The sequence below is a fragment of the Molothrus aeneus genome, chromosome 20 (assembly GCF_037042795.1).
Source record: "Molothrus aeneus isolate 106 chromosome 20, BPBGC_Maene_1.0, whole genome shotgun sequence".
In the NCBI taxonomy this organism is placed as follows: domain Eukaryota; kingdom Metazoa; phylum Chordata; class Aves; order Passeriformes; family Icteridae; genus Molothrus; species Molothrus aeneus.
The window spans coordinates 8,785,250-8,813,239 of NC_089665.1; the positions used below are offsets into that span (position 1 = coordinate 8,785,250).

At 42.8% G+C, this 27,990-nt stretch overlaps 1 protein-coding gene across 1 annotated transcript in view; it reads left to right on the forward strand.

Annotated features, from left to right (window-relative positions):
* VMP1 (vacuole membrane protein 1) overlaps positions 1 to 27,990 on the forward strand; it is a 63,274-nt gene that overhangs the window by 19,300 nt on the left and 15,984 nt on the right. Inside the window, exons 6-8 of the mRNA XM_066563366.1 lie at positions 7,768 to 7,935; positions 11,939 to 12,070; positions 25,724 to 25,804. Coding sequence (XP_066419463.1) covers positions 7,768 to 7,935; positions 11,939 to 12,070; positions 25,724 to 25,804 — 381 coding nt within the window. The remainder of the gene's footprint in view (positions 1 to 7,767; positions 7,936 to 11,938; positions 12,071 to 25,723; positions 25,805 to 27,990) is intronic.

Genomic DNA, 27,990 nt, shown 5'->3' on the forward strand with positions numbered 1-27,990 from the left:
TCTGCCTGTTTGCATTGTTGGTGTTTTTGGTGCTTAAATGTGGATTTGTTCGCTGAGGGGAGCCAGGGGGGCTGAGGGGGGATACATTTTTATTTAGGTGCTGAGGCGATTCATTTTGATTTAACTGTGAGGGGGTTCACTTTTATTTAACTGCTGAGGGGGTACATTTCTCTTTTACTGTTGAAGGGGTACATTTTGATTTAACTGTGAGGGGGTACATTTTGATTTAGCTGCTGAGGGGGTACATTTTGATTTAACTGTGAGGGGGTACATTTTGATTTAGCTGCTGAGGGGGTACATTTTGATTTAACTGTGAGGGGGTACATTTTGATTTAACTGTGAGGGGGTACATTTTGATTTAACTGTGAGGGGGTACATTTTGATTTAGCTGCTGAGGGGGTACATTTTGATTTAACTGTGAGGGGGTACATTTTGATTTAGCTGCTGAGGGGGTACATTTTGATTTAACTGTGAGGGGGTACATTTTGATTTAGCTGCTATGGGGGGTTCATTTTTATTTAACTGCTGAGGGGTTTGTGCTGGTGGCCAGGCCCTGGGCGAGCACAAACAGGAAATGTGAGGTACAATAGCAATGGTTGTGCCGAGGTCCAGCCCGGATATTTCAGCTCTGGAATATGTGGGTTTGTCAGGAATTCTTACAGTGCTGCTCGGCAGCAGAGTGGAAGAGGGCACAGCAAAAAAATAAAGATCAGAAATATAGAAAAAAATAAAAATAAAGAGCAGAAATGTGCCTTTAAAGAGAAAAGGCAGTGTCCTTATTGCCTGTGCTGCCCTGATAGAGCAGAGCTGGGTTTATCTGGTTCAAGGGCTCAGCTTCTCACTTTCATTCTGAATTGGTTCCCCTCACCCAGGGGTCACATTCTGGCCTCCCCAAACAGAGTTTGCAGCTGAAATGAGCCCTGTGTTTGCCCTACCCAAACTGGTTTAGGTTAGAATTTGAAGATTTAAAAGCCAGACACTTGTGCAATAATGAGTCCATTATCTTGGAAAAAAAGATGTTGGTGGTGTAAATAATTTTTAAAAAAACAAACCCACACAAATAAACAGTTTCCTGTCAGGACTACTAAAAGCTTTTTCAAGTCAAACCTAATTCCTGTTAGTTCTCTCATTCCAGGAGCTGAGCTTGTAAGAGGACTCATGATAAAAATTACTTAAGTCCCTCGTAAAAGAGAAGCTCACAAAACAGGACTTACTGCACTTTTATGAAGTAGACAGAATAATTTAGAAACCCACACAATTTCTTCTCTTTTTTTTTTTTTTCCTCCATTCACTTCCTTGTGACTAACACAGGAGTATTTTCATAGTAATTATCAGCTTCAGGAGAGGTTTTGCTCTTTCCACGCAGATCATTCAAAACTATTGTGAGTAACCCAGAGAACGACGGTTCTGTGTGTAAAGGAAAAAGTGAGAAACAAAGGCTGAGCTGCCTCGGCCAGGTGGGAGGTGCAGCAGTGCTCCCCTTCCCAGCGCTGAATTCTTCTTGTGAAGTGAGGTGTTCATTTCCAGCCCTCACTGTTCTCCAATTCACACGTCAGTTTGCGAGCCTAAAACAAAGGAAATAAAAAAGGGTTCTGTCTAATACCTGTGCTCACGTTACTGCTATTGAATTGCTGGGGTGGTTGAAAGAAAAATACGTGGAGGGTGCAGAAGGCAGAAATTAATTCTAAAATAATTTGAAATGGAGCCTGTTGGTGTGAGGGTCGTTTTTGTATCTTACTGTGTCATTTGTTTCTTTCCTGTCTTTAAACTACTTCCTCCAGCTGTCCTAAGCTTTCTACAGCGAACTGAAATATCCTGGAATACGTGAATCAACAGAAAACTTTTTTTAAAAATCACTTTTGCAATCATGTCCCCAGAAATTCCTGCTTCCAGCACACCTGGGCTCTGTTCTGCCTGAAACTGCAGCATTGATCTTAATAACGCCCAGATGAACTGGGAGGGTGTGCTGAGTTAACTGCACACTGCTGCTAAATCAGTTGTGCAATCTGGGTGTTCCTTAAATCTTCTGCTTGCATTTTAAAAATCTGAAGTGAAAAGTGGTGTTTTCAAGGAGAACAACTTTCATTTGAAGTCTTGATCCCTCTGAGTGCTCCTGTTGTTGTGTTGGATGCCTACAGAGAATAAACCCAGCACTGCTGCCTTGGGTCAGGCTGTGCAAGAACAGTCCTGGGGTGCTGGAGGAGTTAATGGGATGGTGAAGCAGTTAATGGGATGGTGGCTGCACCCTTTTCTTCCTCCTGAAGGTTGATGGACTTTACCTTCTAGAAGCTGAGCCCTGTTTTCCTTATCTGCTCTCCACTTCCTCAACATTTGTTCGGTCAGATCTCTGCTGAGGGAGCACATTGTGCTTTCTCCTCATTTGTTCCCTTGCAGTTTCTAAGGGTTTTTGTTTTGTTTTGGTTTTTTTTTTTTTTTTATGCACAGCCTGAACTTTATACCTTTCATGTCCTGCTTCCTGGAGCAGGTTGAAAATAACAATAATTGTGCAGAACGATCTCTAATTGGAGATTTTAAAGCCAATCACCACTGCTGGTGGCAGTTTGAATAAATGCTGAGGTTTACTCTTTAGAAATGAAAGGATGGCTAGAGAAGGGCAAGGAGAGAATGCTGACAGAGTATTTTATTATTTTATTCATGATTTTCTGTCAGCAGCAGAAGATAAATTTGAATTCTTGCAATTGTGCCTCCTCCTGACATGAGTCTATCTGTTTCTATAGAAAGTAATGTAGGTGCAGCCTTAAAAAAAAAAAAAATCTGCTTTTCATATTACTCCTTAGAGCAGCACCATGGTCCTTTACACAGACAGCTGTGCCATGTGCCTCTTGCCCTCAGTGGCTCTTGTTTAGTCAAATTCAGAGGTTGTGGTGATCATTTGGAATTTCCATCAGCTCTGCACAGTGGGGCAAGGCCTGGCTGAAGTGGGAATAGAAACTTCACCACAGCCACGTGAGTGTAAAACTAATCCACAGCTTGAAATGCTGTGAAGGTCTCCTAAACCCAGCCCTGGCCCCTTGATGGATGTTGGTGTCACTTGAGGATGCTCTAGGTACAGGATCCTCTGTCCCCAGCCCTGATTTCCAGCCAGCACCACATTCCAGACATTATAAAATCATGAGACATTTTAATCTCATAGCACAGACAGACAGACAAACTGCACTTATTTACCAGCCACCTCCAGACCAAGCTTCTCCCTCTTAATCACAGAGCAGTTCTGTCTGTGGGTAGTTGTCCGCTGCTCTCAGAGATAAAAAAGAAGCTGTGAGTGTGCTGGGGCTTTCTGGAGAGGTGCAATGACTTCATGGATAAGAATGGGATGAGTCGTGGCCCGGGGCACCGCTCAGAGGATGTTTCCCATGAGAAGCAAACCTTTCTTTTTCCACTTTATCTCCATCAAATGCATCATGACTTGTTCCCCCCCTGTGCAAAGGCTGAGTCCTGAACCCAGTGTGAAGAGCAGTGTATCCATGGAGGAAAACAGATTTTTAGTGCATTAAGTTCAGCAAGGAGTTCAGGGTGATATTTTTCTTGCTGGCAGACATATCACTTTTCTTTGAGAAATGTTTCTAAATTAAAGCCAGTCTAAAATTATATCTTCCCCAAAAATAAAAGGTTAAAATTAGATGTGGTTGTTCTTGTATCACTTGAGCAGCCTGGCTGTTCTGTGAAGGGGCATGTGAGAAACCAACACTTGATACATTATTTTTATTTGGAGCTTTAATTGACTTCCCAGTCCAGGTGCTCAGAATGATTAATAATGTGAAAATATGATTCATTTTTAATTGGATATTCAGGCACTTTTCCTTATGGTAAAGACTTTCTGCTGTAAGAATTATACAGATCAGCATGTTTTTAAGGATTTTAACTCATGATTTTTTTTACATGTGGCTGCTGTCTCTTTCTACTTCCACAGATGAATTTCCTAGCATAATTTACAGATAAAAAGATTTTTACTTTCCAGAAATTTCATAATACATCACTTTAATTAACTTATTTCCGTGCCATTCCAACTTGGGTGCCTTCAACCACTGGAATAAAACTCCTTTGAAGGCCCGTGAGTTCAAGAGTTCAAAGTTACCTTCTCTGAGACATCAGGGTAGTGCAGACAGGGATTTCCAAACTGCCCTGAGCTGCTGTTGCTAAGAAATAGATTTATGTTGAGTTCATCTCGATGAGCAAATCCTGTCTTGTTTGATTTGCAAATTGTACAGATATTTCTAACACATCACATTCCGGCCTGACCACAGGCTCCTTCTGCTCCTCAGCAGTGGCAGGCGGGTGTTTCTCACCCCAGTCAGCAGAATGCTTCTCAGTTTCTCCTCTTCAATCCTTTTTTAGTGCCTCCTGCAGCTTAAAAGGGAAAAAAAATCATTGGGAGAGGGTGAGTGAGGGAAAGACAGTTGGTGTTCAGGATCTTACATGCCCTGAGTTTTCCTGGTTTGGCCAGGAGCACACGGGAATTCCTGGGATTCAGTGTTGGGTGTGATGGGGTCTGAAGCAGTTTTGTCCTTTCCCAGTCCAAGGGGGACATCTGAGAGGGCTTCCCCGAGTGTTGTAACAAACTGAACTCTTGCAGGGAGGCAGAGCACTCAGTATTTCCTGCAGCCCCACACACAGGAGGAGGAGGAGGAGGAGGAGGAGGAGGAGGTGTTATTTGTGGAGAGGACTAAAGAACTGGGTGAGGATGAATCCTCCTGGCTGTAGAGTCAGGGCTTCTCCAAAGGTGGCACTGGAGCCTGTTTGAAGCTGGTCCCTGCTCCTTTCAGAAATAGAAATCAACCCTCCAATGCTCCTGCTCTCCTCCCAGCCCTGGGCCTGCTCAGCCAAGCTTTGTTTCGAGGTACCCAGGGTTGGGGAGCTCCAAAATCAGATGTGGGGGTGTTGTTCTGAGCCTGGCCAGCCTGGGACAGAGGCCCTGTGACCCCCAGGACACCCAGACAGGGAGGAGGCCTCGGGATTGCTCTGCCTCCCTTCCATGCCCCACTTCATCCCTCTGAACAAACCATTTGCACTTCATTCCTCATTCCAGTTCGAATGTGGCTTCTGTGGCTTCCACCACTCCAACTTTTTTCCATTATAGAATTGTTTACATTGCTCTGGGAGAGTTCTGTTCCCTTGGCCTGGCCTTCAGGTGGCCGTTTGCAGCTGTTTGCTGAAATGCCTTTTTGCCTTTTTTTTTTTTTTTTTCCATTGGCTACTCCCTGTGAAATTTTTCCTTTTGCAGACATTTGTTGAGACTGGGAGGGCTCTCAGCAGGAGGGTTTGGAGGTTGTTCAGCCTCTTGCAGGGTGGCAGTTCTGCTGGGAGAGGCTCCTGCAGCATCTCCACTTGGGCATTTTGTCCTCATGTGCTCCCCTGGGATTTTAGGACCTGCTTTATCCACCCTGGGTGCACTTTGGGAAGAAATCTGGGTGATGCTGAAGCCTTGCAAGGACTGGGGGCTGCTTGTCACTACTGACAGTAGTGATAAAATTTGTCCCTTGCTATTCTAAATAAGCTGGCTGTAGTTCCTCTGTGCTGTATATTCCAAATTTTGTGGAAGTGAAAGCCTCAGCTCTGGATTTCCTATCTCACTGCTTGGCTGTGGCCTGAGGGAATGAGGGAATCGTCATTCACAGCTCAAACGGGGGATTTCCTCCATGCAAACCTGCCCTTCAGGAGGGTTTCACTGCACATTTCTGCAGGTGAAAACCATTCATTTTAGGATTGAGACCTTTCTTTGGTCCCAAGGTAGCTGTCAGGCCTAGGGAGGGGCAAGCTGGGGATGGGATTAAATCCTCCAAGTTTCACAGTGAGAAAGGGTTCCCAGGTTTGCCATAAATCTACTTTACAATTCTAGGGATGTTTCAAATCTCTTTGCATCTGCCCTTGATGAGTGAAATAGAGAGATGTTAGAGATGTTATTTATTTAGCTCTGAAGCTGCTGTGGAGATGATCTTGCTATACCTACCAAGAAGTTTATTGCCATTAGGGCCTATAGAAATATTAATAATATAAATTATTACTCCTTGGTTCATTCTTCCAGTCTTTTTTCTCCCTTCCATATCAAAATCTCTCTTGTGTATCAATTTCTGGATCCCTTCTTTATCAGTTTTATTTCATTGAACCTTTTTCTTCTCCTCAAGAGGGGCTGTGCCTCATTTATCATCTCACAGGTTTTGTATTTCTGCAATCCAAAATACACCCAAGCACTTGGAACGAGCCTCCTGTAAAGCAGCAAGGAATAAATCAAAGCATTTTCTTGCTCTCAGAGCAGCTTGTCCTTTACCAGTTGCATGCCAGCAGAATGGGTTTATTTGCAATTGTTTGCATATGACAACAGCAGTCGCAGCTGCCATACAGAAAATATAACTGGTGTTTTATTTCAACATTCTTAATTCGGTGCCACTGAAAAATGGCAGCGTGGATGTCACTGCTGGGAAATGTCGGTGGGTGAACCTCAGCTCCCCAGCAAACCCAGGAGTGCTGGAGCTTCCCCTTTTGTGTGGGACCTGCGCTGGAATTTCACCCTTTAATGTGCAAATGAAGCTTTTGGGGCTCCTGCATTTCAAAGGGAGCCCGGGCAGGGCTCAGCTCTCTCACACTTTCCCTCTGCTCTCTCAAAAATTCTGCTTTGATTTTTGGGGGGTCCTCAACCTCCCTTATTGCTCTAATAAAATGAAAATAAATTCAGATTGCAGATAAAAACATAAATGAAAATTGCTGGCAACATTTCCCAGCACGATGTCAAAACCCATGAATGAAAGAGCAGAAGTTAAGGTTTGTGAAATTTGTTCTGCACTTAAGGAAACTTTTACATTTATTTAAATGTGTGGATTTACATAAAGATCTCAGTTTAATGCAGTAATTTTATTTTTTTTCCCCCTCCCTCCTCCCTGGACAGTGTTTCCATGACCTTTGTTAAGTGATTGTTTTTTAGCTACAGTGTCTGGTGTTCAGATTGTTTGAATTGCTTCTCAATTCTTTTGTATTAAAAATAATGGCAATTCTTTCAGGTTTTTAAACTATGTAACAGTTCATTTCTTGAATGGATTTTTATGCTCCTTTTATTTGGAGTTTTGTCCAAACAAAATCTTTCAGTGTAAGATGGAAACTAAAATTAATTCAGTTAAATGGTATTTAAATAATGTTTAAGTTTGGAATTACATTTCAAACCATTTTTTAGCAAAAAGCACTGAAGTCCCTTTCTTGTTTACTCAGAAAAAACAGACACAAATTAAACAACTGGCTGTTGGAGAAAAATACAGAAGTTAGCAAAGTCTGCTGCAAGATGTCATTAAACCCAGTCATTAAAAAAATCAATATACAATTTAAATGCCTAATCCTCTAAAAGCAGCAGTAGGGAAAACACCTCCTCTAATAAAGCTGTAGGTCATAAATACCTTAAGGAGAACATTGTCAAATAGTTGAAAATTCCTGTTTTTTTAAAAAAATAAGGATTCCTTTTTCTCTTTGACAGCCTTCTAAGTGGCAGGGCAAAAGCTGAAAGTCTCCCTAACATTTCAGTGGATCAAAAGAAATATTTAATTTTTTTAAAGTACATTAGTAGCTCAACATTGTGATTCAGATGGTCTCAAAAAAACTCCAACAAACAAGAATTTTACATAAATAACATTATTTAAAGAGAGAAGCATTAAGTTTTCTCCTGGGGACAAGTGTTGGGGATGGTGGTGGCTAATTTTAATTTTTATTCTAACTCACATAAAATACAATTGAATTTTTTTTTTTTTATTTAATTTTATTTTTCAGGGTCCACACATAGCCTCAGTCACTCTTGCTGCCTATGAATGTAACTCTGTGAATTTCCCTGAGCCTCCTTACCCGGATCAAATCATCTGCCCCGATGAGGAGGCAGCTGAAGGCTCCATCTCCTTGTGGGCAATCATCTCAAAAGTCAGGCTGGAGGCCTGCATGTGGGTAAGGCTTCTTTAAAAACCATTGCTGGGTCTCATTTCTGTGCTCAGCAATTGGCAGAAATGCCTCAATTAGCAGAATAATGATGCCCAAGGTAATGTGAGAAGTGAACTTTTTAATGCTTTTAAATAGAATATTCCTGGGGTGTTTCTGTCAGCTGCAGTTTCCTAAATACAAAGCAAAGAATTTGAAGGCTGTTGATGTAAAAAGTAAAATTTAGGAAGGGTTTCTGCACCCCAGATGATCTGGCAGCTCTCAAGTCTAAGTAAGAAATAATTGCAAGAATTTTGGGGCTGTAACATGAGTGAAGCTGCAGTTCCTCATCTGCAGGACTCAGGACCTCATCTCACAGCTTGTTCTGGGCTGCAGCAGTAAATTGCATTTAATTAAAAAGTGTTCTTTTCCACATTTTTACATATTTTAATAAAATATATACATTTTAATTCAATTGGATTTAATTTAAAAGTGTTCTTTTCCACATTTTTTACATATTTTAATAAAATATATACATTTTAATTCAATTGGATTTCATTAAAAAGTGTTCTTTTCCACATTTTTACATATTTTGTTTCTGTTTCTCTGCCTGCTTCCACTTTTCACTTAAAAGCTGAGCAGCTTTTCCTGTTTAAGTGAATCAGGGTCTTAGGAAACTCTGTCATTGGAACTTCCTTTCAGTTTTCCTCTTTTTATTTTTTCTCTACAGATTCTTGTAGAAGTTTAATTTTTTGAGAATTTTGGTCATCCAGGCTGTTTTTTTCTTTACATATAGATCATTTTGAATTGCAGTTTACACAGATGCATCTGCTGTGAACCACATGCCAAATTAACTTTATTTTGCTGCTGACTTCCTGTCCTAGCTGGTGATTTAATTACTCAATTCTTGGTTGTCCAACTCAAATGCAGGGAAAGGAAATTCTAAAAACAGTATCTGATGCCTGCCCTGGTATTTTTTAATATATAAGGCAACTGGTCACTACAATTTCTTCAATAGCAGCTGCTGTGTTAGTTACAAAAATTCCAGTCAGGTTGTGTGAGTTTAGAGACTAAAATCAAAATAGTAACAGAGAAAGTGGCCTCACAGCCCTGTCAAAAAGCAAAGTACAGCTTAAATTTGACTCTTAATGAAAGTCCAGAATTGCCTGAATGCTCAGTAAGTAGCTGATCACACAAATACTTACAAGACTATAAATATATCTAAGATTTCTTTTTATTTTCTTCCTCATCCCCCTCTGCTGAAATCTGTTTAATAGAGACAAGCAATAAAAATGGCATTTACAGCTACGTTTCTAGGGTTGCAAAATAAAAATGCAGCTGAGGGTAAACATCTCTTGCTTCATCTGCAGCGTGTAAAAACTGAGCTATGAGGAGAATTAAGTTCAGAACTGAGAGAGCAGAGCTGGAATCTCGTGTCCTCCAGAGCAGCCATGGGGGAGAACAGGCAGTGCCTTGGTGCTCTGAGCTCCCTGGATTAGATCAGGGAGAGGCCAAGGCAACAGGAACATTTGCATCCCACTTTTTCACCCTTTCCCCCCCTTTTCCAACTCCCTGTCAGCTACCTTTGCTCTGAACTCTGTCTCCTCTGGCTGTTCCCTGGGGAGCATCCTCTGTCCTCCCCGGTGTCCCGTGTAATGTTATGCTTTCTTGGAATGTTCCTGAGTACATAAACATTGCTTGCTAATTTCCTGTAAGCCAAATCAAGTTGGCGATTGCTGCTGCTCTGCTCCCAGAGTGTTTCTTTTGTCCTAATTCCAGCTCACTTCTTATGGAAGCTGTGGAGGAAAGTTATTTTGGATTCTGTCACTCTTAAGCTAAATGTCCACTTAGCAAAGAGAATGGAGACTTCCAGAAGGTGAAAAAGCTGATTTTTGCAGCTCACCCCAGGATGACTTTGCAGGCTGAGTGTCCTGTGGGGTGAAATGTGAGCATTTATCTGCACAAGGGTCACCAAACCATGGGCAGCCAACTTCAGGCAGAGATTCAAATCATTCCCAGTCCCCAGCATGGCAGTGCTGGCCATTCCTGCTGATAATGAGTGTTACAAGGATTCAGTCTGCCTGAGTTATTAGGTGGGATGAAAATGATGCTTTTTGCAATCCCTGTAAAAGTTGGCTCCGGCAGCCCTGGCTGCAGAAGGGCTCAGGAGCAATCCTTAGGTGAATGCCAGTTTTCACAGCCTCCCATCCCACAGGGACCAGGAATTCAATAGTGCCCTATATTTTTAATGTGTTGCAGCCTTTTTGGTTTTTAACAAGAAATAAGGGGAAAGAATAAAAATGTTTAATTGCTTGGGATTAGCAGAACAGGCTGCCTGTGTCCTGAGCAGGATCAAATCTGTTTAAAAGACTCTTTCTAGTGGAGTCATTTCCCAGTTTCCTTTCCTGAATGTAAAAGAATTTTGATTAGCATTTGCTTTTCCAGTTTGTTGTGAGTCCAAGGGATCTCCATGTAAAACTGGCATTCAGAGTTAAATGGGGAAAATATCTAATGTTACAAAAAGCAGTTAAATAGTTACTGGTTTGGAGCCCTTAATTGCTGCTTTTGCTCTTTTTTTCCTTTTTTTTTTGCTTTTATGCACTTAAGGAACCTATCTCCTGCAGACATGAAATCATATGATTTTTGTTGCACTTCTGAAATGTTTTGTAATAATGAGCATGTGACTTATCCAATTTAAAGAAAGTTCATGTCCAGTACACACATGCAAACCTCTTCCTCAGTTCACAGAACGAAGCCAAAGCAAATTGGCAGAGCCTGGAGGAGCAATGTGACTTTTTCTTCTTGCATCACCCTGAGAACATAACCTCAAGTTAATTTTTCTGAAGTGTTGTTGCTACTGTTTTCAGGCTTATCTTCCCCTTGTGCCAGAAATATGCAGATTAATGAAGTTCAGCTTGTTGCAGTCATTTAAACTTTTTCTTCTGTGGAAAACAAGGGCATAAACATTTGAGGCCTGTGTGCACTTTGGGTGCTTAAACTGAGAATTGAGCTGCGGTGGTATTTAAAACCACAACCTGTTGATTTGGAATATCCACAGCAGCTGGAATTCTTGCTTGCAGCTGTGTATAGAGCAGGAACAAAGGAAATTGAAAAGCTTTCACGTTGCTTCAAAGGAGGAGAAAAGCATTTGTTACTCACTGCTGACCCTGGGAGAGAAAAGCCATCTGCAGGGAGCACATTCCCGTGCAGTGCCCAGCTATTGTCTCTTACCTGCCCTAAATTTAAACCATCCTGAGTTAATTCCAAGTTCCTGTTCCATTAGCCTCTGTTTATCCATATGTTCAATCTTTGCTTGTCTCTCTTTTTTCCCTTGCTTAAGCTAAAGCTGCCTTTACCCACAAGACTGAAATGAGTCATTTGATGTCCTGAGAAAACAAATACAATTTTCCTGCGGTGAGAACGCAGCCGTCCTTTCATCTGGGGTTGGCTCCAGCTATCCCAGCTGAAGGACAGGGAAAAACTTGAGCTCAGGCTTGGCTTAACCTTTTTTTTCCTTGCTGTAGTAAAACCTGAGTCTGTTTTCTAACAAACACTTGCCCAGAGTCTCATGACTGAACAAGCAAACTCCAGGACAGCACCGGGGAGGAGCTCCCGGATTCTTCTGGAGGCCCTTGGGGATCAAGGGTTGTCACATGCTGGGGAATGTGTCTGGCATCATGTGGTGGGGTGAGACACAGCAGTGCTGACTCAGGATGTGGGGCACAGCAGGGATGTGGGGGACAGCAGAGCCACCAGCTCCAGCCTCCCAGGGCTCCGGCCACACGCCGCTCCACGGGATGCACAGATCCTGGATGCTTGACCCTGCAGCCCCACAGGGAAAGAGAGGGAAATAGGGATTCAAAGGAGCAGCATTCTGTTGGAAATGATGGGGATTCTGACCTGGTGGGTGAAAGCAAACTGCTCCAAACAGCTGCTCTTGTCGGCTCGGAGCATGGCCACGGGATTTGTGCGTGTCACGTGTTTTGTGTTTGGGAATAAACAGGAAAATAAATCAGGATTGTTCTTTTCCCAGGGTGCTGGTACAGCCATTGGAGAGCTGCCCCCCTATTTCATGGCGAGGGCAGCCCGGCTGTCGGGTGCTGAGCCTGACGATGAGGAGTACCAGGAGTTCGAGGAGATGCTGGAACACGCAGAGACTGCACAAGTAAGGACAGTGTGTGAAACAGCAGAGCTAATGAAACACAGAGCAACTGACAGGGGCTAAATAACCAATGAAATGAGAAGGGGCCAAAGAATCAGCTGGTGTGAGTTCACAACAGACTTGCCAGGGATGGAGAAAGATCCTGCACTGGGTGATAGCTGTGGTGATGGCAGGACAAGAATGCAGCTTGTTGGAGCAGATAAAATAGTGCAGCCAAGTATTTGCTACAGGTACTGTAATTATTTAGAGTTAAAAGAACAGCACAATAAAGGTAGGGAGACACTGGGCTGGCAAAACAGGGCTAGAGGAGCTGCTGTTCCATAATCCTGGTTGTTCTTGCTGCATTGAAATCCTCCCTGGGCCAGAGATGATTTTCAGCCTCAGCTCATCCCTTTCAGATGACATTTGCCTGCCTTGCCTCTGACACCCTCAGGGACCAGTGTGTGTCCCATTCATCAGCCTGAGGAAACATTTTTCCTGATGTGGAAAAGCAGCAAAACTGCTCCAGGTCCCTTTTTGTTGCTCTTGTCATTTATTTTCTCCAGGGGTTGAGTAGTGCACAGTTTGCAATTGATGCAGCACATCAGTCAGGTACTGCTGTGGATATTTTTTTCCTTCAGGTCAGGAGTTTGCATTCTGATCACGAGTTCCTGATAGTGTTTTAGACCAAATCAAACATTTTTTCCTCATGCTGTTTGCCACCGAGTTTTTCCCTCTGTATTTTTCCTTCTTATCCTGTTTTGTCTGCCACTAAGTTGAAACGGGTCATGAGACTGCTGTTAAAAACCAGCAGATGCTATTTACCCTGCACTGATGTCTTTAAACTCCTCTGCCAGGGTAGTTTCTGGAGATAAATATACACTTTTCTTTTCCCTCCTTCAAAAAAAAAAATGGATGAAGCTTTTCCATGAAAGTGGTTTGTCTGGAAATACTGAGTGCAATCTAGTAATTCTAACAGTAAACCCTGTGTTTCCCAAAAGCCTCCCCCTACTAGAAGGTTCCAAAGGGTTTTTCTGCTATTATAAATAGTAAATTCTTCTATTTTTTTAAAAGATGCAGCAGGGGGAAAAAAGAATCTGCTTTGTTCTTTTGTCTCCCATCAATCTTTGCTTTGCAAAGTAATCCCTTAACTGTACAAAAATCAAGTTGTGGTAAAAAAAAACAACAAGGAAACCAGTTCAATACATGACTTCAGTATCTGTGTTTACTGAAACTCTCCCAGCAAATTATATGTGTGTACAGTTGTGGGAGCAGCCAGAGACGGTTTCCAGAACGCACAGTGAGATTCTTGGGAAGGAAATTTTTGCTAGAGAGCATTTTGTCAGGCCAGGCCAAACTATAGCTGTATTGACTGCCTGGAGTAAACAAATGGCCTTGTGGAATTAATTCATGAAGGAATATGATGCTGTTATTTACCAGTACTTTTGATTTTATTTTCTTGGCAATTGAGTTGGGATTGAAGTGTGTTGTTTTGTGGATGGATGGCCAGGAAAAAAAAAAATCTTTCAAACTCCACTTGTGGTTTGGTTTCTATAAACTCTTTTAACATGAGGCTTTGACAATCCGATTAAATTGTATTGTGCTCATAAAACTGACAGTTCAGTTTTTTCCATTTGCTAATGTGACTTCCTTTTTGCTTTTGGCTTCAATCATGTTTTCTCTGGATGTCTGTGGGAGACAGGCCTGCCTTTCCTATGACCTCTGCAAATCCCAATCTCCAGCACATCTTATCACTCTTTGCCCTGTAATTTGCATTCATGAGCAGTGGTGATGTCTATTTTTAAATTGCTCACTAACAATTGTTATTACCTCCATCAGCTTTCTCCCACCCTGAGAGTCTGAAGCCTCACACGGGGGGCTGTGACAAGTGTCCTGTGCCTTGGGGATGCTGCAAATGCTTGATGTCAAGTGACAGGAGCATTTTTGCAGCAGAAAGGTCTCCTTGCACCCAGCTTTTCGGAAAGGTTTGGGCATGGGTGGTGGATTTTGAAGAATTGCTGAGCTGCTCTTTGCCCATGAGGCAGAGCCAGCTGCTCTGACGTTTTTGCTGCGTGTGAGTTGTTCAGAGAGCTCATTGCTGCTGTTTCTCAAAAACAATGGGAATTTGGAGGAACAGATGAGCATCTTCTCTGGTGAGAATAGGCCGTGGCTACAGCATGCAGCCCGAAGGATCTGGGAGGGGGAATATGCTCCTGGCTGGGCCACAAAAACAACAGCCAAAAAAGAGACCTAAGAGGATTGAACAGCAAAGGTTTAGTGCTCCATTCAGAGCTACACAGAGTAAAATGCCATTTACTCTAAAGAGTCTATTGATGGATTTTCTGTCCTGCATGTCAGATCTGAGTGACCTGTCTCCTTGTGCTGGCTTTTGAGAGAGCTCATTAACCTGCAGCCGATGTGCCTGTGCTGTACTTCCCATTAGCACATTGAGAAAAAGCCCCTTCTTTTAAAGGAACACTCACTTCTCCTTCCTCGGCGTCCCTTTGTGCGCTCACAGTGAGTCCCGGTTCCTGCAGGGAGTGTCTCAGCTGCCTCGTGGCCGTGCCCTACACAAGGGGGTGGCTTTTCTGGCTTTTCTTTGTCCCCAGAGCTGCCGCAAGGCAGAGCCCAGCACGCCCCAGCTGGGATTTGTTCGTGCTTAGGGCAGGTTTAGAACCCAGCAGCGTTTCAAACAGCATCTCAGCTGCTGTTAGCTCTGTTCCAGAGTGAAGGAAGGTTTTATCAGAGCTCCCTTTTGGCCACGGGGAGTATCTCAAAGCAGCCCCATTTAGGGGAAGTGAATGCTCAGTGCTGGGGCAGCGCTTTGGGAATGACACAGTCACAGACTCTTGGTGCAGCTTTGTGTCCCACACGCACGAGCAGGGACTCTTTTGCCAGTTTAATAGTTGCTGCTTGGTAATTTTTCTCGGTTCTCTGTCATGCTGGAACACTTCAAGCTGAGGAGTGAAAAAGCAACTTTTGGTGCCAGCTTCCCTCAGGGTACCCGGTGACAGTGCATGGGCCCTGCTGTATCCCGGTGCTCCTTGCTAAGAGGGGAAAGTACTGGTATCTCTGAATATCTAATCCTTAATGGCTCTGAGTGTTTGGCTTCATTAAGTAGCATTTCTTTAAGAACTAATGATTTACACATCGGGGGTTTGCTTCTGTGCAGCCTTGCCCGCAGCCAAATTTCCATGTGAAAATATTTTCTAGTTGCCTGTGTTACTATCAGCCACCGCTGTTTGTTTACTCTGCAAGCTGGGGAAGAACAGAGCCTTGGAGAAGGGTTAAATCCACAGAAATGTGGAGGTGCAGCAGCAGGACTGGTTTGGAAATGACTGAGTGCCGTCTGCACACTGGCTGTCAGTCGTTGCTGGGACCTGTTTTTGCCTCCACTGAACCTTTACTGGTTGTGGTTTGTCTGGCCATCACATGACTTCTCTGAAAATTCCCCCTCCCCTCCATTTCCAGTAAACTGTTTGAACAGGAGTGACTCAGAGTGAAACCAGCTTCCCTGTAACCACAGGGCTTGGTAAAGAATTTGTCAACGTGGACTCGAGAGGGTTTGAATTCAACCGAGCTGCAACCGCCTGCCCTGGGCTTCCACCGAGCCGCGGCTGCTCCCCGAGGGCAGCAAGGGGTTAAAGCCCGCTGGGGACAGGCTCACACATCATCGCAGCTTCTCTGGAAACCCGGCCTCGCTTTGCCACAGCTTCACGTGGGGTTCTCGGTGCTGGAGCGGAGCAAAGTCCGTGCCACACCCGGGAGAAGGCAGCGCTGTGTTCTGACACGACACTGACTTCACTCCCCGGGAATGATTAAGCACGACTAATGAGAGAAATCTCACTTAATTAGCAGCGTTTTAGATGGCCAAAGTCAGAACGGATCTCTGCCGTGATTAAATTAACAACTGCTATCTGATAAGTTCCTGCTTGAAAAGGCTGCTGGCTTGTTTAATCAACAGCGTTTAAGGGTGCTTGGTACAAGAAAAAAGAAGTTCAAGCAGACCACAAGCAGGTTTTTATAAAGCACTTATCATAAAAATAGAAGTGGAAGGGTCATGTACAATAACTGGGAAACCTTGACTTCTTTTTTATTTCTTTGTTTTGCTTTCCCAGAAATCACTCGTTGAAAAGGAGCATCGAATTCCACTCATCCTTTCTCTTGCTCAGTCTTCCCTTTCCTCATCAGCTTCCTCTCTTTATTAATTGTTATTTATGAACGGCTGTGGGTGGTCACCAGGAGGCTGCTCCTCACACCCTGCATTCCTCAGGTTTGATGCCAGGATTTGTTAATAGCTCCAGGGGAGGTTTCTTCCCTTTTTTTTTTTTTTATGGTGGTTGTAATTAAACAGAAATTCACAACTGATCAAACCTCGAGCTGCACTTGAGACCAAAGTCCCCAGGAGTGCTGGGGAGAGAGGTGACAAAGTGCCGGTGTGTTTGCACAGACAATAGAACAAGCAGTGGGTGCACTGAGTAACAACTCGGTTTTGAACTGCTCTCTAAAATTACCTCGTTTAAAATAAGTTTTGGAATGAGTCAATGGCAGCTTTAAATAAGGGAACTTGAGCATTTCCTGAGAGAAGAGATAGCAAAGAGTTAAACCAGGCAGGGGGAAGACAATGAGAGCTGTGAGTAAGGAATGTGTAAAGCACCTCCTGGTTGGATTTCTTTGGGCACTGGCAGCAGAACGTGCCCACATTGTTCTATTCATCTGCACACCTGCTCGCAGATAAGGAAAAAACAGCACAGGGCATTGCACTAATTACTAATGCCGGCTGGAGAGGACTTTTTGAGTTCTACTTTGAAGGGTCTGTTCCCTAAAAAATTATTTAAATGTTCAGTGTGGAATTACATAAATCAGAAATCACCCAGGCAGCGAAACCTGGGTTACTTTGCAACATTTTCACTCGGTGTTAGGTCAGGAGGATTTTCTCAGGAGCAAATTTCTCACTTTACAACAGGAATTAGAAATAATGTCACCAAGTGTACTGGAAATGCTGGAGGCTGCATTGGCACAGGAGTTGTGGAGAAGCCGGTGGTTGAATTCTGTCACTGGATTTTCATGCCCTGTGCTGTGTGTCTTGGGAATGCTCAACACAAGTTTCTAAGGGGAAAATTTGTGCCTCAATACTTGATATTTCACTCCTGAGTATTCTGAGAAAGACCAAAAAATGATCCAAAGCTGGGTCAGAAAAGCTGTTTTAAATATTTTTTAAGGACAACCTTCAATAACTGATAGAAATTCATCCTGGTATCATAATCAAGAACATGGCTGGTTTTTCCTCCTTGCTCCAGACACTGTTTAAATATCTGTGTTGTACAAGAGTCTGGTATGCAGCCCACTTGTGTGAGCTGTCTGGGAACCTCTGTCCCTTCCAGGGACAACAGGGGAGAGGTTGCACATCTGGGCTGAGAGGGAAGACGTGTGTGTGCTAAAGGCTTTGTCAGCTGTGTCACAAGTTCCTCACTTCCATTCTATTTTAATCCTTAACTTATGTCTGAGTCCTATGTGGAGACACAATATTTTTTTTTTTTTCAGTGCTAATGGCTTTGAGTTCTCAGGTTTATCAGAGATTGAAAATGTCAGTTTTCATAACTGGTGATCAAAAATTCCTTCCTTACAATGCCTGGAACTTAAACCACCGGGATCAAAATAAGACTTGACTCTTTAGAATGGATTTTTTAAAAACTAACAATATTCTGGAACTGGCAGAGCTGTGCTCACAATCACTGATTGCAGGGGTAGCTTTGAGATAAAGGAGCAGTGCAGGGGGGTTTGGCAGTGCTGGGATGTTCCTTTACTCCACTCATCCCTGCCTGTGGCTGTAGTATCTTGTCATGGAATCACAGAAGAATTCACCTCGAGAAGGACCTGAGGCAGTTTCTAATCCAACTGGTTTTGGTTTTTTTCCCCCTCTAGTCCAGCTCAGGTTCCTCAGGGCATTGTCTGGGCTGGTCCTGGAGCCCTCCGGGGCTGGAGGCTGCAAAAGCTCCCTGGGAAATCTCCTCCAGCGCTGCTGACATTGCCACTGACAGCTCCCCTCCCTGAAAATGGGCTGCAGGACCTGCCCTGCCACATGTGAATAGAAAGTGGTTATTATTCAGCAAGGAAAGAAATCAGTTTATTTGGAGTTTCTGTGCAGGGCTGGAAAGCTGCAGAGTGTCAGAGTGGACGCTTGCTGCTCTGAGGAGCAGAGGAGGCAGGGGATGTGGTTAAAGGGGCTACAGCTCTGCAGGACAGATCTGATAAGGCTGAAAGGACACGCTCCTTCCTCTTCCTCTAGGCTGTTTCCTTTAATTGTGTCTCATTCTTTACCAAATTTCTTTATTCTTACAGCGTGTGAAGCAAAAGGGCTTTTCTATGTAGAAGTTTGAGGGTTTCGGTTCTAGCTGTGGAAAAAGCTGGCTTTGAATTGGAGTTACAGAGCTGACAGAGCCCTATAATCTGTGTTCCTTTTGGTATTTCCCTTCTGAACTTGGGTGTGCATTGCAACAGGCTGAAATCCTGACATGGAAGCTCCTGAGATGGAGTTTGTTGTAAAAACCCATTTGTGCTGGCTCTTCCCTCAAGGAGGGGGAGGGAGAAAGGAGGGAAATAAAAAGTTCCTGCCCTGGTTCAGATGATTCATGGAATGAAGAAAATACCTGGAAGTTCCTGGTGGAACTAATGGACCGGTCCAGAGCTGCTTGACTTCATTCCTGCTCCTGTTAATGGGGAGATCTTATTTACCATAAAATGGACTCATCATTTGGAAGTTTCACACTTTTACTCCAAGACAGGCTGAAATGAAATGCCCAGGAAAGCCAAGCCTGCTGTTGGAATGGACACTTCACCCTGTTGTCTCTGCTCCCACAGGGCTTGCAAAAAATTCAGCTTCTTTTGTGCTCTGTGGCTTCTTCTGTCTGTCTTTTCTACCATCTAACAGCACTTTTAAAATCTGATAAGGGGACAATAGGTTTAATTGTATTTTCTATAGAAAAACTTAAGGTTTTCTGACCCAAGAACTAATTGTAGTTACTCATGTCTGAGTTTCCCAAGTCCCAAAGATGAGCATCCTCCTGATTACCTCTGGATTGCAGCATCTCCCCTTAACCTTAACGTGCAGCCAGCCTGAAGAATCTGAGGACAAACAGATGTGGAAATAAATCCCTCACCATCTGTCCTGCATTCTCATCCTCACAAAGGAAGAATCCACCTGTAAACAGAATTTCTTGTTGACTTGGGATTTGTCTGGAATATCTACTGTATGTTGATCCTTGCCTGCAAATATTCTGAATGTTGAACTGAATATTGAATATTGAACCAGTTTCAAGCCCTCAGATCACCAGCACAATCTGTTTCATGAGGCTTTGTGGGTGCTGCTCTCTTCTTTCCCCATTTCTTTGGAGAAGCCAAGGCTGTTTTATTGCTGCTTGGTTGCCTTCATCTTGTACTTTTTCAAGCTGTTATCATGCTCAGCATCTACGTCCTTTTCTCTTGCAACTTTTCCATGATTACCCAACTCCTTTTCCAGAATTGAATGCCTCAGAAAACCCAGATTTCTCATGAAGTGAAACTCCCTTAGAATCTGGAATATCTGCCCTGTGCCTGTTGTGTGTAAATCCCTTTCTTTCATCAGACTTAGTCCTGGCTTTGTTCTGCCACCATCCCACCAGTGCTTTCAGTAATCCTTGAAAATTATTTTTTCCAGCTCCCTCTTTTGGGGGTCTGATTTCCCAGACAGGACCTTTTCTTTCCCAGATTTTTGGGTGATGAGGAAGTTTAAACCTTTCCCCTCACACCTCCCCTGCTCTCCAGGCATCAAATGGAAATTTCCCCTTTTTATTGCCCCTTTGCATTTACCTGGAAACATTTTGGAGAAAGCTGGAACAAAGATCCCTGAGCTGCTATCACAATATTCCTGTTTGTAATTTATTCATATTTTTGATATTCTGGGGGGGGTTGAGCAGTGAGTGCTGAACCATTGTGACCTCCCAGCCTTGGGTACCTCTGTGGCTCCCCTGCAGTCAATGCTTTATTGCAAGGAGTTAATAATTCCTCCCAGTCTGAAATCCTGCAATCCATTCCTTCACCACAAATGGTCATTCTCCCATAAGCTGTGTTTGATTCCATTGTGTTGGAACAGAAAGCCAGAAGAAACAAAATACTGTGCAGCTCATTTTTAACATAACTGGGATTTTTACATAAAGAGGGGCACTGTCTTTGTAGGCAGCTCTTTAAATGTTAAGGACTCTCTAATTTTGGTGATCCAAGTGGTAACTTCATACCCAGCCTTCAATCTTTGGGGGGAAAAAATGTTCTCTACTTTAGATGGTTATCTGGATAATTAAACTTTTTTATTATAACAAGAATAGAAATAATGCTCAAAATAATAGAAATAATGCTCAGATCTTGAGGGCTTGTCCACACAAAAGGGACACATTTGGCCTGGGGAACCTGCAGGAGGAGGAATTTCCCTCTCTGCAGCTGCTCCAGAGTTCTCCTGGAGAACCACTGAGGTGTGACACACTCAGATCTCTCTTTGTGCCTTTTCATGGTTTTTCACTCGTGTTCCTGTTTTCTGTCAGAGTCACAAATCCTGTGTATCCCCTTCCAGGCCTTCTAGAAAAATCTTTTAACTCCTCCAGGCCAGCACCTCCCAGGTGAGGAATGTCCATGGCACGGATGAGACCTCCTGAGCAGGGAATGTGCACCACGAGCTTGGGATGGAATTGCACTAAATCCAATCTCCATCTTTGTGTTACATCTGCCAACTTCATCAATTTATTCTAAAGTGCTTGAGGTATTTACAGCAGGAAAGAAAAGGAGAGAAGTTTGGCCAGGCCTCAAATCCCTGGCATGTGGATCTGGATGGTTTTTCTCAGAGAATTGAGCTGGGATGTGGTGGGAGCTGTTGGTTTCTCAGTGCTCCTAAAATCTGATTGCAGCTGTTTGAAAATGAACTCTCACATTGCATCATCTGTGCAGGCTTCAGAGAGCAGGGCTGGGGAAGTGTCACAGGTTTTTTCTGGGGGATTCAGTGCAACTCTGATTATTCAGAGCTCCTTGGACACCTCCAGCTACTCCTGTGGATCAATCAACCAGATCTGCCCTTGCAGAGGAAGAAAAAAGATGCTCCACAATTGCAGTGGGAACAATTAATTGTGGCTGTTCTGTTAGAGAGGGAAAAGAGGAAAAAAATATTTATTAAAATTGTTTTTTTCCTCAAGCTTGTTAGCTAAACCTGGTGAGGTTTTATTTATTAAAACAATTTGATTTATTAAAAGAATTTGATTTATTAAAACAATTTTTCCTCAATCTTGTTAGTTAAATCTAACTATTAGTTAGTTAAATCTAACTATTATTCACCTGGTGAGGTGCTTGTTCTTCCCTCACACTGAGGAGCTCACCAACTTCACAGTGAGAGGTTAAATTTTAAATGGAAACCAAATCAAACAGAAGGATGGGGCAAAACTTTGTAACTTGGACAAGGTTGTCCATCCTCTCCCTCAGGAAGGATTTTGCAGGGATAAGAGTTCCATATTTACACTGAGGCAGAACACGCAAATTCTCCTGACCATGCCTTTAGGTTTGGGAATTTGGGAGGGGTTTTTGTCCTGTGGGGGCAGTGGGGTGAATGAAATGCTGAAAAATTTTCTTTTGCTGAGGCTGAGCAGATGCAGGACAGCTCTGCCAGCCGGGGCTGGGGAACCATCCCTGACCTTTCCCTGCTTTTGGGACGTGCTGATGACCCCAATGAAGTCATCTTCAATCACTGAACCTTCCTCTGCCTGCTCTGTGGCACTCACAGGAAATCCATTTCCAAAGCCCCAAAAATAAATCATCCTGGAAAGGGCCACAGTGAGCTCAGGCATCCTGAAATGTTCTAAAGAATGAATCACAATTAGCTGGGAGCCCAGTCCAGGCTAGAAACTTTAATTTGGGGGGAAAATGGTTTGCCTGTAAGTAGCTCAACTTTTGTCTCTTTTCATATATATATATATATATATATAAATACTATTTTTGAAAGCACTAATTGATGAAAGTTATTTTATTTCAAATGCTAAAAAAAAAAAAAAATAGAGAAAAGATTGTTCCCCATGCAGGCTTTAGAAAAGAAAAAAAAAAAATTCTGTTGTGAAAGAGGTAAAATTTGTAAAACTGGGGATTGTATTCTCAGGGAAATGAAACTTTGAAGGCTTTTTGATTGTTGCAGATGTCGCAAAGATTTGTCAAACAAAATTTAAGGAAGGAACCAAAGAGAAATAGTTCTGAACTTGTTTTCACAGAGTAAATGTTGAGGCTGGGATTCATAGTTTTGTTGGTTTATTACCCTGCAAATTATCCACAGCACTGATTACATTAGATGACAGAAAATAGGTACAAAAAAAATCTTTAATTGTCTTTTGGTTTTTTTAGAAAATTTGGAAAAAAGGAAGATCAATGACAAGTTCTTGAGTGAAAGTTTTAGAATTTAAAATTTGCTTTCCATGAAGTACTTTGTGACAGACAATGTAAAACCAAAACTTAGGAAAGAAACAAGCTGAGTAATAACTTAAAAAAATAAAGTTAGGAATTAACAAGGTGAGAAAATTTGCTCCAACATTGGTTTTGGTTTGGGGTTTTTTTGAGACAAACTTGTTAAACTTCTTTTAAAGACCTTCATTATTAGCTTTTTAATGTTTTATATGTTTTTAGCTGGAGGGAAAATATTAATTTCAAGGCAGCCTTGAATTTTGTAGTTGAGAAATGTGGGTGAGGGAAGCTGGTTCTTTTTAAGAAATTTGGTTAAAAATGGTGCTTTCCCCTAAGTTAATACAGTCAATTTATATCTAATTATAATAATATATTTTATTAAAGCAGCTGTGCTGCAACCATTAGTTTCTAGGTCATTTTCTAGAGAGTTTATTTCCAATCCCAGCTTGTGCAAATGAATACAACAGTGCATTAGCAACACAGTAAAAGATAATGGGGGAATAAATTAAAATCAGAATAGAAACAACTTCCATGCAAATAAATCATGGAGCCATTTCAATAATTGTCCTGGAAGGTTTTATTTTCAAGATACTTTGCCATCAGATTTATGGAACTGCGAGGAAAAAAAATATTTATTGGCTGATAAAAGTGAAAATATTGCTTTGGGAAATGGGGGAGAAAATAGGGGCTGAAAATGGCCCCAGTGAGCTCTGCTCCAGAAATGCCTGAGCAGGGAACAATTCCAGGGGCAAATTCCAATTGCCCAAAAGCAAAATCTGCTTTGGGTGTTTCAATGAATTTGTAAAGAATCTGAAGATTATTCACTGTGGGTTTGCCTGGGCAATTGGAGAGGTGATGTTTTCCTTAAGGAAAATCTTATAAATAAATAAATAAAATAAAAGAGTATTTTTCTAAAATAGAAATTGTTCTTCTAAAAAGAACAATTCCAGGACACCTTTCCCAAGGACAGAATCTGCTTTAGCACCTTTGGGTGTTTCAATGAATTTGTAAAGAATCTGAAGATTATTTACTGTGTGTTTGCCTGGGCAATTGGAGAGGTGGTGTTTTCCTTAAGGAAAATCTTATAAATAAATAAATAAATAAAATAAAAGAGTATTTTTCTAAAATAGAAATTGTTCTTCTAAAAAGAACAATTCCAGAACACCTTTCCCAAGGACAGAATCTGCTTTAGCACTTTTTGGTGTTTCAATGAATTTGTAAAGAATCCTAAAGATTTTTCACTGTGCATTTGTGTTGTTTTCCTTGGGGAAAATCCTAGAAATAAATAAAATATTTTTTTTTTAATCAAATAGAAATAAAAGGGTATTTTATTCCCTGCATCCCAAATCCTGGGGCTCCCACTGGAGCTGGGATCCCCTCTTTGGGTTCTGTTTTTCTGGAAATAACCACGAGGGAATTTGGGGCTGCAGCAGGAACTGCCCTGGATGTTGCAAGAATTTTGGGCTGGGTGCTCAGGAAATTGTTGTGTTTTGTTTGTTTAGAACAATTCGTGTCAAAATTCACTCTTTTAATTAAAAAAAAAAAAAAAATAAAATTAGTTTTACTTTCCAGATTGTTTCCTGTCAGAACAAGCTCAAGGGTTTGGTGTCAGCCTCACTGGGATCAGGTTTAATCCCTCGTGTTCTGGGGGGATCCTACAAATATCAGGGAAAATTGGCATTTAAAAAGTGAATTTTGATCTCTTCCCTTTTGTAATCATGAGCCCAAGCTCTAACTCCTGGTCAGAGTGTGGAAATTCACCTTTATGGGATATTCTAGAGGGTTTTTATATTCCCCTGTGGCTAAAAATGTCCCGCTGAAAGATTTAGAAAATCTCATTTCTTACAGTTTTGAGTTCTTTTTCCAGGCATTAAATACAATAAATAGAATTATTCTGACTTGAGTAATAATTGGTTTTTGTTTTGTTTTGTTTTGTTTTAATTTTCAAATAGGGAATTTAACTGTTTGAAAGCACAGTAATGGAGAAAAGTTACTCCTTGAAAAAGGGGTGTAAAAAGAAGCAAATGGTCTCATCACAGATCTATTATTTTTTAATCTGCCACAGAAAATGTTGTCAATTCTACAGCTCAAAATTTAAATAATATGCAAGAACATTGTAAAATAACTGCAGTTTTCCTTCCTTGGTGTGTAGTATTTAAGGTTTCAACAGAACTGTAACCAAGTTCAAATTGCATAAATGTGATTTTTCTGGATTACCCTGCAGTTGCTTTAATCAATAATTAATGATATTCTAAATTCTACAATTCAATAGTAAAGGGTGGAATTCAGAATATCATTAATTATTGATTAAAGTCATTTCCTTGGGTAATTTATTGCATTGCTCCTGGAAAAATCAGAATTTTATTGCTTATTTGTAGGTTTTTAAAGAGGAATGGGTAATTATTTTTTAATGTTTGCTATTCCCAAGGATTCCCAGCTTTCTGCAACTGCTGTGGCCAAGCACTGACCTTGCTTTTATTTTTCTGGACAGTTTTGCTTCAAAAGAATTTTATCTCCTGTAAATTCCCTTCTCACATGCAAAGAAACTCCTCCTGAGAATCTTTATTTTTGGTGGTTTTTTTTTTAAGGGGTTTTCTGGGTGTTTGGCAAATTTTGAGCCTCAGGAGTAAGAACTGATCACAAAATGGAAGGAGGCAGCTTTGTGCAGAGCAGCTCCACTCACAGGGGCTGCACCTCCCCTGCTTTGAAAGCAATTTAGGCTCAGCTTTCTGGATTTTAATGAATTTTACAGCTCTGATGTAGGCAGTGCCTGGAATTGGCAATTTTGGTTGAGATCCTGGGTTTGGGAGAGCAGATCTGAGGATATAACGGGATTATTTGGATTTTTTTGCTCTTTCTGTCCTCAGTTCCTTTTTACCTCTGGAAATGGCATTGGAGGAATTCATTCCCTCTGCTTGTTTAAGGAATAGGTACAAACAGCACTGGCATTCCAAAGATATGGGGAAATAAATAATGGAAAATCTGTTTCCATAGCAGTGGGAGCTCAGTGCCACTCACAGGGTGAGGAAAAACCAAACTCAGTGCATGGGGTGCTCACATTCCAGCACCACTGGCCCTCTAAACTCTGGGTTTCACACTGGCTTTCCTGGTTTGAAATTCCTGCAGGTCCCAGCGGGGCAGTCCTGGGGATATCACACTTTCTGAGCTCTGTTCAGGTGGGCTTTCCTCGTGGATAATCTGATTTTCCTGTTTCAGGACTTCGCTTCCCGGGCGAAGGTGGCCGTGCAGAACCTGGTGCAGAAGGTTGGGTTCTTTGGGATCCTGGCCTGTGCCTCGGTGAGTTTTCCCAGGAAATTGGAAATTTGTGGGCACAAAATGCAGCTCTTGCATGTCCTGCCATGCAATTCATTTTTGTTTGCACTTTCTGTGTCTCTCAGGGAGACAAAAGCTGCTGGAATTGTGTTCTTATTTCTTTAGGTCTTGGTGTACTGTATTTGAAATTCTTGGCATCCTCAGATCCAGAGGTGTGCATGGATTGAGAGTGGAAAAGTCCCTGCAGAAATCCTGGTTAGGGTGTCCACCCACCCCTTCCAGCCCTCCCAAATCTGCTCTTTGGGCCATTAGGAACCAGAAAGGGCAGAAAAAGGAAGGAAATTTCAGTTGTGGCTGTGGAGCTACAAGCTGCTCATGGCTTCTTTAATCAAGAGGTGAAAGGAGCATCTCCAGTGATGCTGTTTTAGTTTTTTATGCTCTTCTTTCAGAATAAAAAAATAACATTGGAGGTTTACCTCTGTCTGTGGGGCTGGTAGGAGTGGTGTGCCTTGTTCTTCACCTTACACACAAACTGGGGGATGTGATTGCAGAGTGTGGGACCCCCAATCCCAATGGGGTCTGGAATAACCACAGCATCACCCAGCTCTGAGGCTTTCACTCCACACTTGTTCTCCTGAACCAGATGACACAGCCTGCTCAGTGTGGGTACCTGTGGCACCATTCATCTGGTCAGAGTTGCTGACATAAAGCTCCTGCTCACTGATCCTTCCAAACGCTCTCATGTTTGGAGTGAGTTTATCCTACAAGCTGCTCCTTAAATCCTCCCAGGAGCTGCAGCTCCCTGCTCTGACACATCCCTGTCCCAGCCATTCCCTGTCCTTGTCACCAGCACAGCTTGGAGCTGGCAGGGGTGAGGGACTGGGCAAGGTGGGGAATGGGGAGCAGGAGGAAGGGGTTGGTGAACACCTTCAGAGGAGGCTGTAAACAGCCCAGAGCTCCTGCTCAGTGATATTTAAACATTGGTTTAACCTCTTCCTCACCTTGCTGCCCAGGCCCTGCTCAGCCCTGAGCTGGGGGAGGGATGAGGATCCACCAGGGCACACCTGGGCTTTGTAAATGTGAGTTTGTAAATGTGCTCACACAACAGCTGCAGGAGAAAGGGAGAGGTGGAAGGTTCCAGAGGCCTTGGAAAAGCAGGAATGCAGAGCTGTCCCTCTGGGTGCTCCTTGAATTTAGCTGTGCCCTCACCAGCCCAGGGGCATCCCAGCATTTCTCTACCAGGTTCCTCCTGTGCTTGCCTCCCCTGTAATTGTCATCTTCCTCCTGGATTTTAGGCACTTTTATTTGATGTGTATTTTATGAGAATTTGCTGGTGAAGTGGTAATGGCTGTCCCAGCTGTGGGTCCTTGTCTCTCAAGTGGTGGCTTCAAAATGCTGCCTAAAAACCCCAGCAAATGGAAATGAAAATTCTGCAGCCTTATCCAGTGAAGTCAACTGACTGTCATGTTGTTTAGTGGCAATAAGGGAGTCAGGATTGTCTGGAGTTTATTTCTATATAAAGGCAGCTCTGGGCAAGAACAAAGCAAGAGTCAGCCCCCAAGTTCCTCGCTGTGACTTGTGAGAATTTGCCCTCTTGTTTTTGTGGCCTTTTTCTGGCAACTTTGAGTAACAAGCACAGAGAAAACCTTGCTGGGGATGTGCTGAGTAAATTCTGTACCCACAGCACCCCTGCCCCAAATTCTCTGCAGGGATTAAAACCTTCTGTGAACCAACAAAAATCCCTCAGAGCACCAGCCCAGAAGAGCCTGGAGCAGCCTTGGCTCCAGGGGCAGAAGGTTTGGGGCAATCACTGCCAGGAGCAGAAGGTTCTGGAGCAATCACTGACAGCTCCAGGGGCAGAAGGTTCTGGGCAATCATTGGCAGCTCCAGGGGCAGAAGGTTCTGGAACAATCACAGCTCCAGGAGCAGAAGGTTCTGGAACAATCATTGGCAGCTCGAGGGGCAGAAGGTTCTGGAGCAATCCCTGACAGCTCCAGGAGCAGGAGCAGAAGGTTCTGGAACAATCATTGGCAGCTCCAGGAGCAGAAGGTTCTGGAACAATCCCTGGCAGCTCCAGGGGCAGAAGGTTCTGGAACAATCACAGCTCCAGGGGCAGAAGGTTCTGGGCAATCATTGGCAGCTCCAGGAGCAGAAGGTTCTGGAACAATCCCTGGCAGCTCCAGGGGCAGAAGGTTCTGGAACAATCATTG